General features: G+C 58.7%; 1 protein-coding gene across 3 annotated transcripts in view; it reads left to right on the plus strand.

The window, feature by feature from the left end:
- Positions 1-13,268, plus strand: part of FARP2 (FERM, ARH/RhoGEF and pleckstrin domain protein 2) — a 98,464-nt gene that overhangs the window by 72,770 nt on the left and 12,426 nt on the right. For all 3 annotated transcript variants that reach the window (XM_062194282.1, XM_062194304.1, XM_062194293.1), the window contains exons 14-17: positions 3,334-3,509; positions 8,563-8,652; positions 9,046-9,179; positions 10,179-10,260. In XM_062194282.1, the coding sequence (XP_062050266.1) occupies positions 3,334-3,509; positions 8,563-8,652; positions 9,046-9,179; positions 10,179-10,260 (482 nt within the window). The remainder of the gene's footprint in view (positions 1-3,333; positions 3,510-8,562; positions 8,653-9,045; positions 9,180-10,178; positions 10,261-13,268) is intronic.

Genomic DNA, 13,268 nt, shown 5'->3' on the forward strand with positions numbered 1-13,268 from the left:
AAGAACCTGAGCCATCACTGTAGCCCCCCAGGGCATCAACAAGAAGCAGAAGAGTCAGGAGCCGGAGCCGCAGAGGGGACCCAGGTGCTGCCATGTGGGAGCCACGGAGCCAGACGCCTGCTCCTCCGCTCTGGTTGTGAGGCAGATGTGTAAGAGTCGCTTGTGGCGTCTGATTTCATTCGTGAAGGTGGACGCCGTTCTCTGCTGACTCCTGGCCTGGCTGTGGACAGTCTGGCTTTTCCTTCTCTCCTGGGCTGAATAGTTGGTCAGTGCAGCCAGAACTTCTGTTTCTTGCGTCTCCTCCTCAGGTCGGCTTTAGCCTCACCCTGACTTTGCCAGAGGCTGATTCTTCTTCCACCACTAGGCAAAAATTTTTAAAGATGTATTTATTTGAAAGGCAGAGCATGGAGGAGGTGGGGGGCAGGGGACAGGGTGGGAGGGAGCGGGGAGAGATCTTCCACCTGCTGGTTCACTCCCCAGATGGCCACCGCAGCCAGATTTGCAACAAGCTGAAGCTGAGAGCCAGAACTCCATCCAGGTCTCCCACGCATAGACCCAAAGACTTGGGCCAACACCTGCTGCCTTCCCAGGCACATTAGCGGAAGCTGGATTGGAAGTGGAGCAGCTGGGACTTGAACTAGCACTCCGGTAGTAGATCCTGGCATCACAAGCAGAAGCTTAACCGACCAGGCAAATGTTTTCAAGAATCATTTATTATAGACTTTTAAAAGAATTTAAAGGTATGAAATAAAAGTAAGTTAACTTCTCCAAACATCACGTTTGTCTCTTAACGTCTTTTACGCTCCAGTAAGATGAACAAAAAGTGTCCGAAGGTAAGCGGAACGCACCACCCTGCAGCCTTTGAAAAGGTCTTTGAGAAATTGTGGGAGGACCATGAGAGCATTTCAAGACTGAAGAGCACCCCGGAGGGCCGCCCGTCTCAGGTGCACGCTGGCGGGCGGGATGAGACCTGGTGCTGGCCTCTCTGAGCTCTGAGGCCACCCTCTCGGGCAGTCTGTGCAGGGAAGCCCACTGCTTGGTGAGCGTGGCCACCGTCTCCCTCAAGTTCGTATCGTAGTCCTGGAAATTGAAGACTCACCTGTCAGCAAGTAGGGACATGATCTTGGTGATGGAAGACAGTGTCCCCTGCAAGAGTGGGAGGTGAGTGACCCTCAGAGAGGGACCACTTGTGGCTCCTTCTGCCCAGCTCTAGTAGAGGACCTTGGACCGTGACGTCAGCTGGGGCTCCTAAAGCTTGGATCAGGCATGTTTAGAATTATGCAGGTATGTGCCTGTTAGCCACGTGTTCCATGTGCGTTGTCCATGTCAAAAGGATGTCATAAGGCGGAGGAGCACTGAGCCTGCCTTTCACAGGCACAGCCCCCACCCCAGCTGCCCCCCTGCTTGGACTGGGGCTGTGGACATGCCCCATGGCCTCCTGTTTGGAACAGTGACACTTCCTGCCACTTGGTTGAAAAAACTCCCCACAGGTCTACGCACTTAGCATGTAGGATCTGTGTTTGCATAATTTTATTTGAGAAACAGAGAGGTCTCCCCTCTGCTGGTTCATTCTCCAAATACCTCCAACAGCCAGGACTGAGCCAGGCCAAAGCCAGGAACCAGGGAACTCGGTTTGCATCTCCCACCTGAGTCCTCACCTGTTGCCTCCCAGGGTCTGCGTTAGCAGGAAGCCAGAGTCAGGAGCGGGGCCTGGGATCAAACCCAGGCTCTCCAGTGTGGAACACGGGCGTCTTAGCAGCTGGGCCAAGTGCCTGCTCCCTCTGCTTCTCTGTAATTCATACTAGGTGTGATTACAGGTTTGCTATAACAGATTTAATGAGATGAAATGTTCATAGTGAATTCTGGTTCTTTACAGTCCACTCACTGAATTGTGATTTGATTATTTTGTGGGAAGTATTTACAACGACAGTGCCTAAGTGGTGAGTGCCAACTTCCACAGAACCCGGAACGTCTCTTGTAGGGAGGGGCTCCTGGCTTTGTGAGTTGCTGAGGGAGGGGCTGTTTAATGGGAGGTCTCTGGGGGCCCCAGAACCCCCACACGGGCTGGGACAGCTTCCCTCACATTTTACCTCCTGCCTGTTGGAGATGCGGGCAGGGCTCTGGCAAGGTCTGTGTAAACCATCAGGTGCCGTGGCCCTGTGTGTGCGTAAGTGAGCTGCAGGTTGCTCTCACCACGCAGCTGGGCGGATACGTCCTCGGTAGCTGTGGCCTGTTCTCTAAATGCTCTTTATGTGACAAGAACAGGATTTCAGAGCACAGGCCCCGTGTGGCACCTCTTGCAGCACTTCCCTCTCGCAGGAGCCCCCCACCTCAGCTGGCCCGGAGCAGTCACGGCCGCTGTGTGCTGGAGAGGAGGGAGAAGCAGGGGTCTTGTGTGATTTTGAAGCCATTGTCCATACTTTCCATGTAGTAGAGGCATAGTGCGAGAGGCAGGTTGTTCGTGACGCCCCATGGTGTTGCTGGATAGGTCTCGGCACCTGCAACTCCCATGTCTTCCAAGAGACTTCCCTCCCAGGGAGCCTCTCCAAGCACCGCGATTCGGCAGGGTTGAAGTCAGGACTCCTTCCTGGCCCTGGCTTGCAGCTGGACTGGGCCCTGTGAACCAGTAGCTGTGGCACCGTTGTTCTCTAAGGAGCTCTCGGAAGCTGCCCTCCATGAATCTGCCTGCCCTGACATGTTTTGGGTTAAATAAACCAAGTTTTGGTGCAAGAGAACCCTGCTCCATGCAGATGGGTTCCAGGGAGGAAGGTGTGGCATTCCACTGTGTCCCAGCACTCTGAGGACGACTGGGCCGAGCCAGAGGTGACAGTGGTCTCCGGGTTAAAACCGTGGGGACATCCAAGTTGAGGAGTTTTTAAGCCACAGTTAAATTTCTCCACTGAAACTGCCATCAAGATACCTAAAATGTGGCACTTAATGGCTCGTTAACCTCTGGGACTGAAAACAAGGACATTCCTTCTTTGTCGCATGATCACGCTGGCTGCCTTGGACTTACCTACAGATCTGGGACCTCTCTATTCAAAAGCAAAGAAGGCAAAACTTAAGTATTTCTTACTTTCCATGGTATCATTCTAGACCAAAATAAAATCCTCATTCACAAAAAACCCAGCGTCGTGAACTGAGCGCTCTGTGTGGTCACGGATGAGCTCAGGTGAGCGGGCGCTGCTCTGACAGTGACGTCTGGTGCAGGGGTGCAGGCTGGGGCGGGGCGCAGACTGAGGCTGGTTCCAGCGAGGCTTCGAGGGGCAGGTGCCCTGGAAGGCCGGGGGGACGTGGCTTTCTCATCTTCCCGCCTCACCCGTTCACTTCCAGGCCTTGCAGCGGACAGCCCTCAGCCATCTCCCTCCAGCCAGAAGAGCCAGCTGAGCCTGAGCCCCACGCTCGAGGTGACTCTGGGCCCCGCTGAGCACAGCGCGTCCCCCCTCCTGAGCCCTGTCCTTAGCGACGCTGGAGCTAGGATGGACTTCGAGGAGGAACCGAGGCACAAGGTGGGCCCTCGCCCCTGCCATGGGGGACTGCTTCCGGCGTGTGCTGCTCTCTGCCGGTACCTCATCCTCCCTGGGCAGCAATGGCTGGGGAGCAGGTACAGGCCCGGCCAGGGCCTCTTTGCCCACTGCTGCCCGGAAGCCTCCTGGGTAGACAGGAGAATCTGGGATGCTCCCTGCAGAATCTTCCGATTCCCCTCCTCCTGGGGTTCCTTTGTGCAGAGAGCAGTGTCCTTGGTCCTGGGCCCTGCATCCTGGGGTGGGGCCCTCGCCGTGCCCTGGGGGAGCAGCTTCCCCGCTCTTCCCTCCCTGCATGGCCCAGCATCCACTCTGCACAAGCAGGTGACTGGGACAGGATCAGGTGTTTGCTGGGGCCCCCTTCCCTTGTCTGGTGGTGGGAGGCTGGGCCCGGTGTTGGAGACACAGGGGAGGGCGTGGGTAGCATGGGCGTGGGTTTGTGGTGGGAGTTGAGGCAGTTGATGAGACCAGCAGGAGTGAGGTCGAGAGCTGTCCAGCAGCCACGGGCCAGCCTGCAGGCTGTCATGTCATGGGGGAGGTGGGCATGTGTGCACAAGGACTCAGGGTCTGTAGTATTTGAGGTGTGAGGGGGGAGTGGGCTGTGCTGGCCCTGGGGGACCACAGAGGGGAGGGGGAGGGGGTCCCTGTGCAGCCAGCAGAAGGGAGAAGGGTGTTGGGGGCCCAAGCAGGTAAAAGCACATTCTATCCAGGCCATGTGTGCAGATGGCAGGGCCCCGAGGTCTCTCAGAGGCCTCAGCAGGGGTGGTGCCCTGCACTGATTCACCTCTGCCTGTGTGGGAGGCCCCAGGCCCCCTGAGCCCACCTGCAGCCCAGCAGCGGCAAGGCCAGGTGGCCACGCAAGTGCCGTGCTCGGGGAGGCTGGGCCAGCCTGCAGAGACGCTGGGCAGCAAGACAGTTATGCAGATAGCCTTTATTTTGGAACCTTATAACAGTGCGTTTAGCTTTGTTTCTTTTTAAAAATTTTTTTAACGTTTAATTTCTTTGAAAGAGTGAGTTGCATAAAGAGGAGAGATGGGATAGAGAGCTTCCATCTGCCGCCGCAATGGCTGGGGATGGGCCAGCTTGCAGCCAGGAGCCTGGAGCTCCATCCAAGGGTCCCATTTTGGCGGCAGGGCCAAGCGCCTGGGCCGTCTTCCGTTGCCTTCTCAGGCTGCATTAGCAGGGAGCTGGTGTAAGCAGCCCAGCCGAGCTCGTACGGAATGCCAGTACCACAGGCAGCAGGTTCACCTGCTGTACTACAGTGCTGGCCCTGGACTCACTGTTTCTTTAGAATAAAAGCAAAAATGGCTTAGAAGAAATCTATTTCTAGAACTAAAATTTGTGACTTTCTGTCTTACAAGTAGTTGATTGTTTCAGTGGCTCTTAGGGTGACAACTTGTCACTCCTGAGGATACCCAGGCTGACAGTGTGGCCTGGGAGACAGTACCTGTGGACCGCAGCGGTCCACTGCAGGTGGAGGTTGCCGTGGCATCCTTGTCTCGGGTCACGTGGGGACTGAGGACTGGCAGGAGTGCGCCCTCCCTGGCCGCAGCCGGCCTGTGAGTCTGGAGGGACAGGGCCCCACCCCAGGCCCCTCCCTTGTGTTCCGTTTGCCACCGCTGGTGGTCTTTTTTTTTTTTTTTTTTTTTAAAGATATATTTGAAAGTCAGAGTTACAGCGAAAGAAAGAGATCTTCCATCCGCTGGTTCACTCCCCAGACGGCCACAACAGTCAGGGCTCAGCCAGGCTGAAGCCAAGTTGCAGGAGCGTCCTCCATGTCTCCCACGTGGTTGCAGGGGCCCAAGTATTTGGGCCATCTTCTGCTGTTTCCCACGCCATCAGCAGGGATCTGGGTCAGAAGTGGTGTAGCCAGGAACAGAACCAGCACCCATATTGGATGCTGGCCTCCCAGTGCCAGCCCCCACTGTGGAGAGAATGCTCACTAGCAGTGGTTGTGTGGTGAGAGTATATGGAAAGGAGCCAGCCTGGGGCTCCGTGGGATACTGTTTCTGTGCTCTGGGCCCCACACACCATCTCCTGACTGGGACTCCGCAGACCCAGGGCTGCCTCTGGGGCATGAGTGCCCAGAGCCCTGGCCTCCAGGGGTGTGGCTGGTGCTGCCCAGACCCTGTGCACAGGCCATGCTCACAGAGAGATAAGACATCTTAAAAAATTTTTTTAAGATTTATTTATTTATTTGAAAGTTACAGGGAGGCAGATTGGGGGGTAGGGGGGCTTCCATCTGCTGGTTCACTCCCCAGGTGGCCGCAATGGCCAGAGTTGGGCTGATCCAAAGCCAAGAGCCAGGAACTTCTTCTGGGTCTCCCACATGGGTACAAGCGCCCAAGCACTTGGGCCATCTTCCACTGCTTTCCCAGACCATAGCAGAGAGCTGGATCAAAGTGGAGCAGCCAGGACTTGAACCAATGCCCATATGGGATGCCAGTGGCCAGCCCCAGAGACAAGACACTTTTTTTTTTTTTTTATTTGACAGGTAGAGTTACAGACAGTGAGAGAGAAAGCTACAGAGAGAAAGATCTTCCTTCCGTTGGTTTACTCCCCAAATGGCCGCAACGGCTGGAGCTGCTCCAATCCGAAGCCAGGAGCTAGGAGCCTCCTCCCGGTCTCCTGTGCAGGGCAGGGCCCAAGCACCTGGGCCATCCTCCACTGCTTTCCCAGGCCACAGCAGAGCTGGACTGGAAGAGGAGCAACCGGGCTAGAACAGGCACCCATATGGGATGCTGGCGCCACATTGACCTAGTGAGCCATGGGGCCAGCCCCGAGTTAAGACTTTTTAAAGAGATACTGATTCTGAATTTGGAAAAGTGAGTTTTAGTTGCGTGAAGCCCAAAAAGAAGAAATGGGAAAGTGTGGGGCTGCACCACTGGGGAGGAAGGCGGGGCTCTGGGGACAGGACTGGGACCCTGGGAGGAGGTCAGGGAGGGGAGGCATGGGCATCAGGCCAGCTGTACAGGGCACCCTGTGAGTGCACTGCTTTCACTGTTCACCCACGTGCTGTCCTGAACTAACCCACACGGTTATCGTCCATCTCAGGAGCCCTCAGACTCATGGTGGCAGCCTGGCTCCTGCCCTTCCTCCTGAGCCCCACCCTGTGGCTGGTCTCACAGCCACCCAGGACCGCCTCCTGAGCCCCACCCTGTGGCCAGTCCTCCCTGCACCCCACACGTCACAGCCACCCAGGACCTCCTCCTGAGCCCCACCCTGTGGCCGGTCTCACAGCCACCCAGGACCTCCTCCTGAGCCCCGCCCTGTGGCCGGTCCTCCCTGCACCCCACACGTCACAGCCACCCCAGGACCTGCACCCCACACATCACAGTCACCCAGGACCTGCACCCCACACGTCACAGCCACCCCAGGATTCTGCAGCGCGCGTCCTCCCACTCACCCTGGCCAGTGCCGGCCACCAGACTGCTACAGGGGTCTCAGGGCAGTGCAGCACCGTGGGGTAGGCCCAGAAGGCCAGTGTGGCCTGCCTTCCCCCAGTCACCTGGCTCACCCTTTTCCACCATCACCACCCCACTGCTGCTCCAGCCCCTTGACCTCTGACCTGTTTGCTGGCCCACTCTGCCCCCAGCTCGCAGGCCTCCAAGCCTGCCCTGCTCTGCCTTAGGCTTCCCTGCCTTGGCCTTGTCCCCAGCTGCGGCCGAGCCTGTGCCACATGGGAGGACACCAGCTCCTGGGGGCGGGGACCCGTGCCCATGAGCTTACTCCAGGTGCTGGGTCAGAGGTGCCGTGGGTATGTACAGTGACCTGGTGGAGGGGCGGGTGAGCTGCACAGGATAGAGCACCTCCACGGCCAGGAGTGCTGTACCTGGGGCAGAGGCAGGGGAGCCTCAGGAGCCCATGGCTGCAGCGGGGGGCCGGCAGAGTCCACCACACCCAGGCGGTGGAGCAGCCCCTGGTGCCTGACCCACATTCACGTCGGCTCCTGCCCTTCAGAGTCAGCGTCCAGCTGCACACTCAGCTCTGTCTCTGCTGGCTGTGTCACCGTAGGAGAATCATAACGGTGATTTCACCCCCTAACCAGTGCTATTTGGCCAACAGTTCTTTTCTCCAAAATTAGAGCATAAAGTAGAGATGTGAGGGAGAACTCATGGGCTTCCCTGTGGCTGTTCTTACTCAAAAGTAAAAGCCGTCAGGAGTTAGGGAGGAAACCCTGATGATGGATCAGCTTAAGGAAACAGCACTAGGGGCCGGCGCTGTGGCGCAGCGGCTCAAGCTGCCACCTGCAGTGCCAGCACCCCATATGGATGCCGGTTTGAGTCCTGGCGCTGTGGCGCAGCGGCTCAAGCTGCCACCTGCAGTGCCAGCATCCCATATGGATGCCGGTTTGAGTCCTGGCCGCTCCACTTCCAATCCAGCTCTCTGCTATGGCCTGGGAAAGTAGTACAAGATGGCCTGGGTCCTTGGGCCCCTGCACCCGCGTGGGAGACACGGAAGAAGCTCCTGGCTTTGGATCGGTGCAGCTCTGGCTGTTGCAGCCAATTGGAGTGAACCAGCGGCTGGAAGACCTCTCTTTCTCTCTGCCTCTCCTTCTCTCTCTGTGTAACTCTGACTTTCAAATAAATAATCTTTAAAAAAAAAAAAAAAAGCAGTACTAGGGGCTGGCGCCGTGGTATAGTGGGCTAGGCCTCAGCCTGCAGTGCCAGCATCCCATATGGGCACCAGTTCATGTCCCAGCTGCTGCTCTTCTGACCCAGCTCCCTGCTAATGGGCTGGGACAGCAGTAGAAGATGGCCCAAGTGCTTGGGCTCCTGCACCCTGGTGGAGGACCTGGAGGAATCTCTTGGCTCCTGGCTCCAGATTGGCTCAGCTCCAGCCGTTGTGGCCATCTGGGGAGTGAACCAGTGGATGAAAGACCTCTCTCTCTGTGTCTCTGTTTCTGTCTCTGTCTCCCTCCCTCTCTCTGTAACTCTGCCTCTCAAATAAATAAATCTTAAAAAATAAAAAAAAGGCAGTACCAACCTCGGCACCCCGTCCACAGCCGTGAGCTCACAGTCACCTCTGCTTCTTCCAGCGCCTGCCGGAAGATAAGGCCTATTTCATGGTGAAGGAGCTCCTTGCCACAGAGCGCACCTACCTGAAGGATCTGGAAGTCCTCACTGTGGTAGGAACTGCGGACACGGCTCTGTCCTGAGGGCTGTCTCCCTACGGGCACGGGGCCCTCATGCGTGTCTTTTCCATACCTAAGGGCGTTTCAAAAACTTGGTCAAAGGGGAATTAAGGGATAAGTTTATTTTGGTGCAAGATCTTTTTGGAAACCATGCAGAGTTTTTCCATAATACGCGTTTTCCATGGCCTCTCGTTGAGTTCCCAGTTTCTGTGAGGCTATAAAGCTGAGACTGTGTCCGTGGGACACTTCCAACATAGAATTATTTTACTGTATTTCGGAATCGAGGGTGCTGACTGAGCCATCCTGGTAGGCGGTGGCCTGAGGGTGGCTGCTCGGTGCCCCTGGTCACAGGCCCCGGGGGGCGTGGTCTCTGGTCTTCTCCCACAGTGGTTCCGCAGTGCCCTGGCCAAGGAGGACACCACGCCTGCAGCCCTAGTGGCCCTGCTCTTCTCCAGCATCGACCCTGTCCACGAGTTCCACAGGGCCTTCCTGCGTGAGCTGGAGCAGCGGCTGGCACTCTGGTACTCCACCGTCCACTCCCAGCTCAGAGGGAACTCACAAGCACCCGGATGCGCTGACGTCTGTTTTTAAATCCTGTAGGGAGAGCTGTAAATGTAGCAGTGACCTCTAGTCACCTTTACTGGTCCTGCTCCAGGGAGGAAAATGAAAGGAGCAGGTTACAAGGAGGTGAACCCTGTGTTGTCTAAAACTTGTTTTAAAATTTATTTCAAAGGCAGAGTGGCAGACACGCATCTCCCACCCAATGGTTCATTCCCCAAAATGGCCTGCGACAGCCAGGGCTGGGCCAGGCCTAAGCTGAAGCCAGGAGCCCCATCTGGGTCCCCAGTGTGAGTGGCAGGGACCCGAGTACTTGGGCCGTCACCCGCTGCCCTCACGGGTGCATCAGCAGGAGGCTGGACCAGAGCCAAGGGGGGGCGCAGTCCCAGTGCGCTCAAAGAGGATGCCGGCTTCCCCAGCAGTGTCCTAACGGCTGTGCCAGACGCCTGCCCCATAGTCACCATATTCTGTTAAAGATTTATTTATTTGAAAGGCAGAGTTAGTTACTGAGAGGCAGAGAGAGAGACAGAGAGAGAGAGAGGTCTTCCATCCCTGCTTCACTCCCCAAATGGCCGCAGTAGCTGGAGCCTGGCTAATCTGAAGCCAGGAGCTTCTTCCAGGTCTCCCACATGGGTGCAGGGCCCAAGGACTTGAGCCATCTTCTACTGCTTTCCCAGGCCACAGCAGAGAGTGGAGCAGGACTCTAATTGGCACCCGTATGGGATGCCGGGGCCACAGGCAGCGGTTTTGCCTGCTATGCCGCAGTGCCGGCCCTGGTTGCCATCTTTTTAGAGAATGGCCAGACATGCAATAGTTGTTTCTTTCAAGTGAAGGCCCTGACATGGGGTCATCCACCCCAGAGCATCTTGTCCCCGTGTGGCTAGCAGAGTGGATCACGCCCTTGGTGACCATGGTGCTCTCCATAGCCTCGGCGAGGTTGTCAGCCGCTGTTCTTCCCCCAGGGAAGGACCCTCCAGTGCTCACGGGAAAGGCGGCCACCAGCGCATAGGGGACATCTTGCTCAGGAACATGCGTCAGCTAAAGGTAGGACAGGTCTGCATGGTGACCGCCCGGCCATGGTCCACTCGTCAAACAAGTCCCCTCGGAATAGGGCCCACAGAGCAGGTCCCGTTGCCCTCACCCAGCGTTCTAGCAGGGTCACAGAACAACCTGCCACTGCCCGCCAGCGCTCCAGAGAGCAACTTTCCACACCATCACTGCCCTGGGCAGTGCTCGGCTGACAGCTCCCCCCCCCACGGACTCCCTCAGGCCCCCCCAGACTCCCCCAGATCCCCCCGACTTCCTCAGACCCCAGAAACCCCAGACTCAACCAAACTCCCCACGGAGCCCCCCTAGAACCTCCACTCCCCCAAGATGGACTCCCCCCAGACTCCCCCAGCCAGACTCCTCAGACAGACCCCACAGTCTCCCCCAGACCCCCACCCCCCCAGACTCCCCCCAGCTGCACCCCTCAGACAGACCCCACAGACAGACTCCCCCACTCCCCCAGACTCCCCCAGACACCCCCAGCCAGACTCCTCAGACAGACCCCACAGTCTCCCCCAGACCCCCACCCCCCCAGGCTCCCCCCAGCTGCACCCCACAGACAGACTCCCCCACTCCCCCAGACTCCCCCAGACTCCCCCAGCCAGACTCCTCAGACAGACCCCACAGTCTCCCCCAGACCCCCACCCCCCCAGTCTCCCCCCAGCTGCACCCCTCAGACAGACCCCACAGACAGACTCCCCCACTCCCCCAGACTCCCCCAGACACCCCCAGCCAGACTCCTCAGACAGACCCCACAGTCTCCCCCAGACCCCCACCCCCCCAGGCTCCCCCCAGCTGCACCCCTCAGACAGACCCCACAGACAGACTCCCCCACTCCCCCAGACTCCCCCAGACACCCCCAGCCAGACTCCTCAGACAGACCCTACAGTCTCCCCCAGACCCCCACCCCCCCAGGCTCCCCCCAGCTGCACCCCTCAGACAGACCCCACAGACAGACTCCCCCACTCCCCCAGACTCCCCCAGACACCCCCAGCCAGACTCCTCAGACAGACCCCACAGTCTCCCCCAGACCCCCACCCCCCCAGGCTCCCCCCAGCTGCACCCCACAGACAGACTCCCCCACTCCCCCAGACTCCCCCAGACTCCCCCAGCCAGACTCCTCAGACAGACCCCACAGTCTCCCCCAGACCCCCACCCCCCCAGACTCCCCCCAGCTGCACCCCTCAGACAGACCCCACAGACAGACTCCCCCACTCCCCCAGACTCCCCCAGACACCCCCAGCCAGACTCCTCAGACAGACCCCACAGTCTCCCCCAGACCCCCACCCCCCCAGGCTCCCCCCAGCTGCACCCCTCAGACAGACCCCACAGACAGACTCCCCCACTCCCCCAGACTCCCCCAGACACCCCCAGCCAGACTCCTCAGACAGACCCCACAGTCTCCCCCAGACCCCCACCCCCCCAGGCTCCCCCAGACTCCCCTCAGCCAGACCCCACAGACTCCCCCACCCCCCCACCCCCCAGACTCCCCCCAGACTACCCCAGCCGGACCCCTCAGACCCCACAGACAGACTCCCCCACTCCCCCAGACTCCCCCAGACACCCCCAGCCAGACTCCTCAGACAGACCCTACAGTCTCCCCCAGACCCCCACCCCCCCAGGCTCCCCCCAGCTGCACCCCTCAGACAGACCCCACAGACAGACTCCCCCACTCCCCCAGACTCCCCCAGACACCCCCAGCCAGACTCCTCAGACAGACCCCACAGTCTCCCCCAGACCCCCACCCCCCCAGGCTCCCCCCAGCTGCACCCCTCAGACAGACCCCACAGACAGACTCCCCCACTCCCCCAGACTCCCCCAGACACCCCCAGCCAGACTCCTCAGACAGACCCCACAGTCTCCCCCAGACCCCCACCCCCCCAGGCTCCCCCAGACTCCCCTCAGCCAGACCCCACAGACTCCCCCACCCCCCCACCCCCCAGACTCCCCCCAGACTACCCCAGCCGGACCCCTCAGACCCCACAGACAGACTCCCCCACTCCCCCAGACTCCCCCAGACACCCCCAGCCAGACTCCTCAGACAGACCCCACAGTCTCCCCCAGACCCCCACCCCCCCAGGCTCCCCCCAGCTGCACCCCACAGACTCCCCCACCCCCCCCACTCCCCCCAGACTCCCCCCAGACTCTCCTCAGCCAGACCCCTCAGACAGACCCCACAGACTCCCCCACACCCCCACCCCCCTAGACTCCCCCAGACCCCCTCAGACTCCCCCAATTTCCCCTCAGGCTCCTCCAGACTCCTCCAACAGGCCCCCCTCAGATCAGAGTACCCTCTAACAGAGTACCCCCAGCTCAGCTTACCCCAGAACAGAGTACTCCCAGAACACAGTACCCCTCAGAACTGAGTACCCTCTAACAAAGTACCCCCCAGCTCAGCTTACCCCAGAACAGAGTACTCCCAGAACAGAGTACCCTCAGAACACAGTACCCCTCAGATCAGAGTGCCCTCTAACAGAGTACCCCCAGCTCAGCTTACCCCAGAACAGAGTACTCCCAGAACACAGTACCCCTCAGAACACAGTACCCTCTAACAGAGTACCCTCTAACAGAGTACCCCCAGCTCAGCTTACCCCAGAACAGGGTACTCCCAGAACACAGTACCCCTCAGAACTGAGTACCCCTCAGATCAGAGTGCCCTCTAACAGAGTACCCCCAGCTCAGCTTACCCCAGAACAGGGTACTCCCAGAACAGAGTACCCTCAGAACACAGTACCCCTCAGAACAGAGTACCCCTCAGAACAGAGTACCCCAGAACAAGTTCCCCTCAGAACAGAGTACCCTCAGAACAGAGTACCCCCAGAACAGAGTACCCATCAGAGCAGAGTACCCCCAGAACAAGTTCCCTTCAGAACAGAGTACCCCCCAGAACAGAGTTCCCTCAGAACAGAGTACCCCCAGAACAGAGTACCCCCAGAACAGAGTACCCCCCAGAACAGAGTTCCCTCAGAACAGAGTACTCCCCAGAACACAGTACCCCTCAGAAC

The sequence above is a fragment of the Lepus europaeus genome, chromosome 1, assembly GCF_033115175.1.
Source record: "Lepus europaeus isolate LE1 chromosome 1, mLepTim1.pri, whole genome shotgun sequence".
Taxonomy (NCBI): domain Eukaryota; kingdom Metazoa; phylum Chordata; class Mammalia; order Lagomorpha; family Leporidae; genus Lepus; species Lepus europaeus.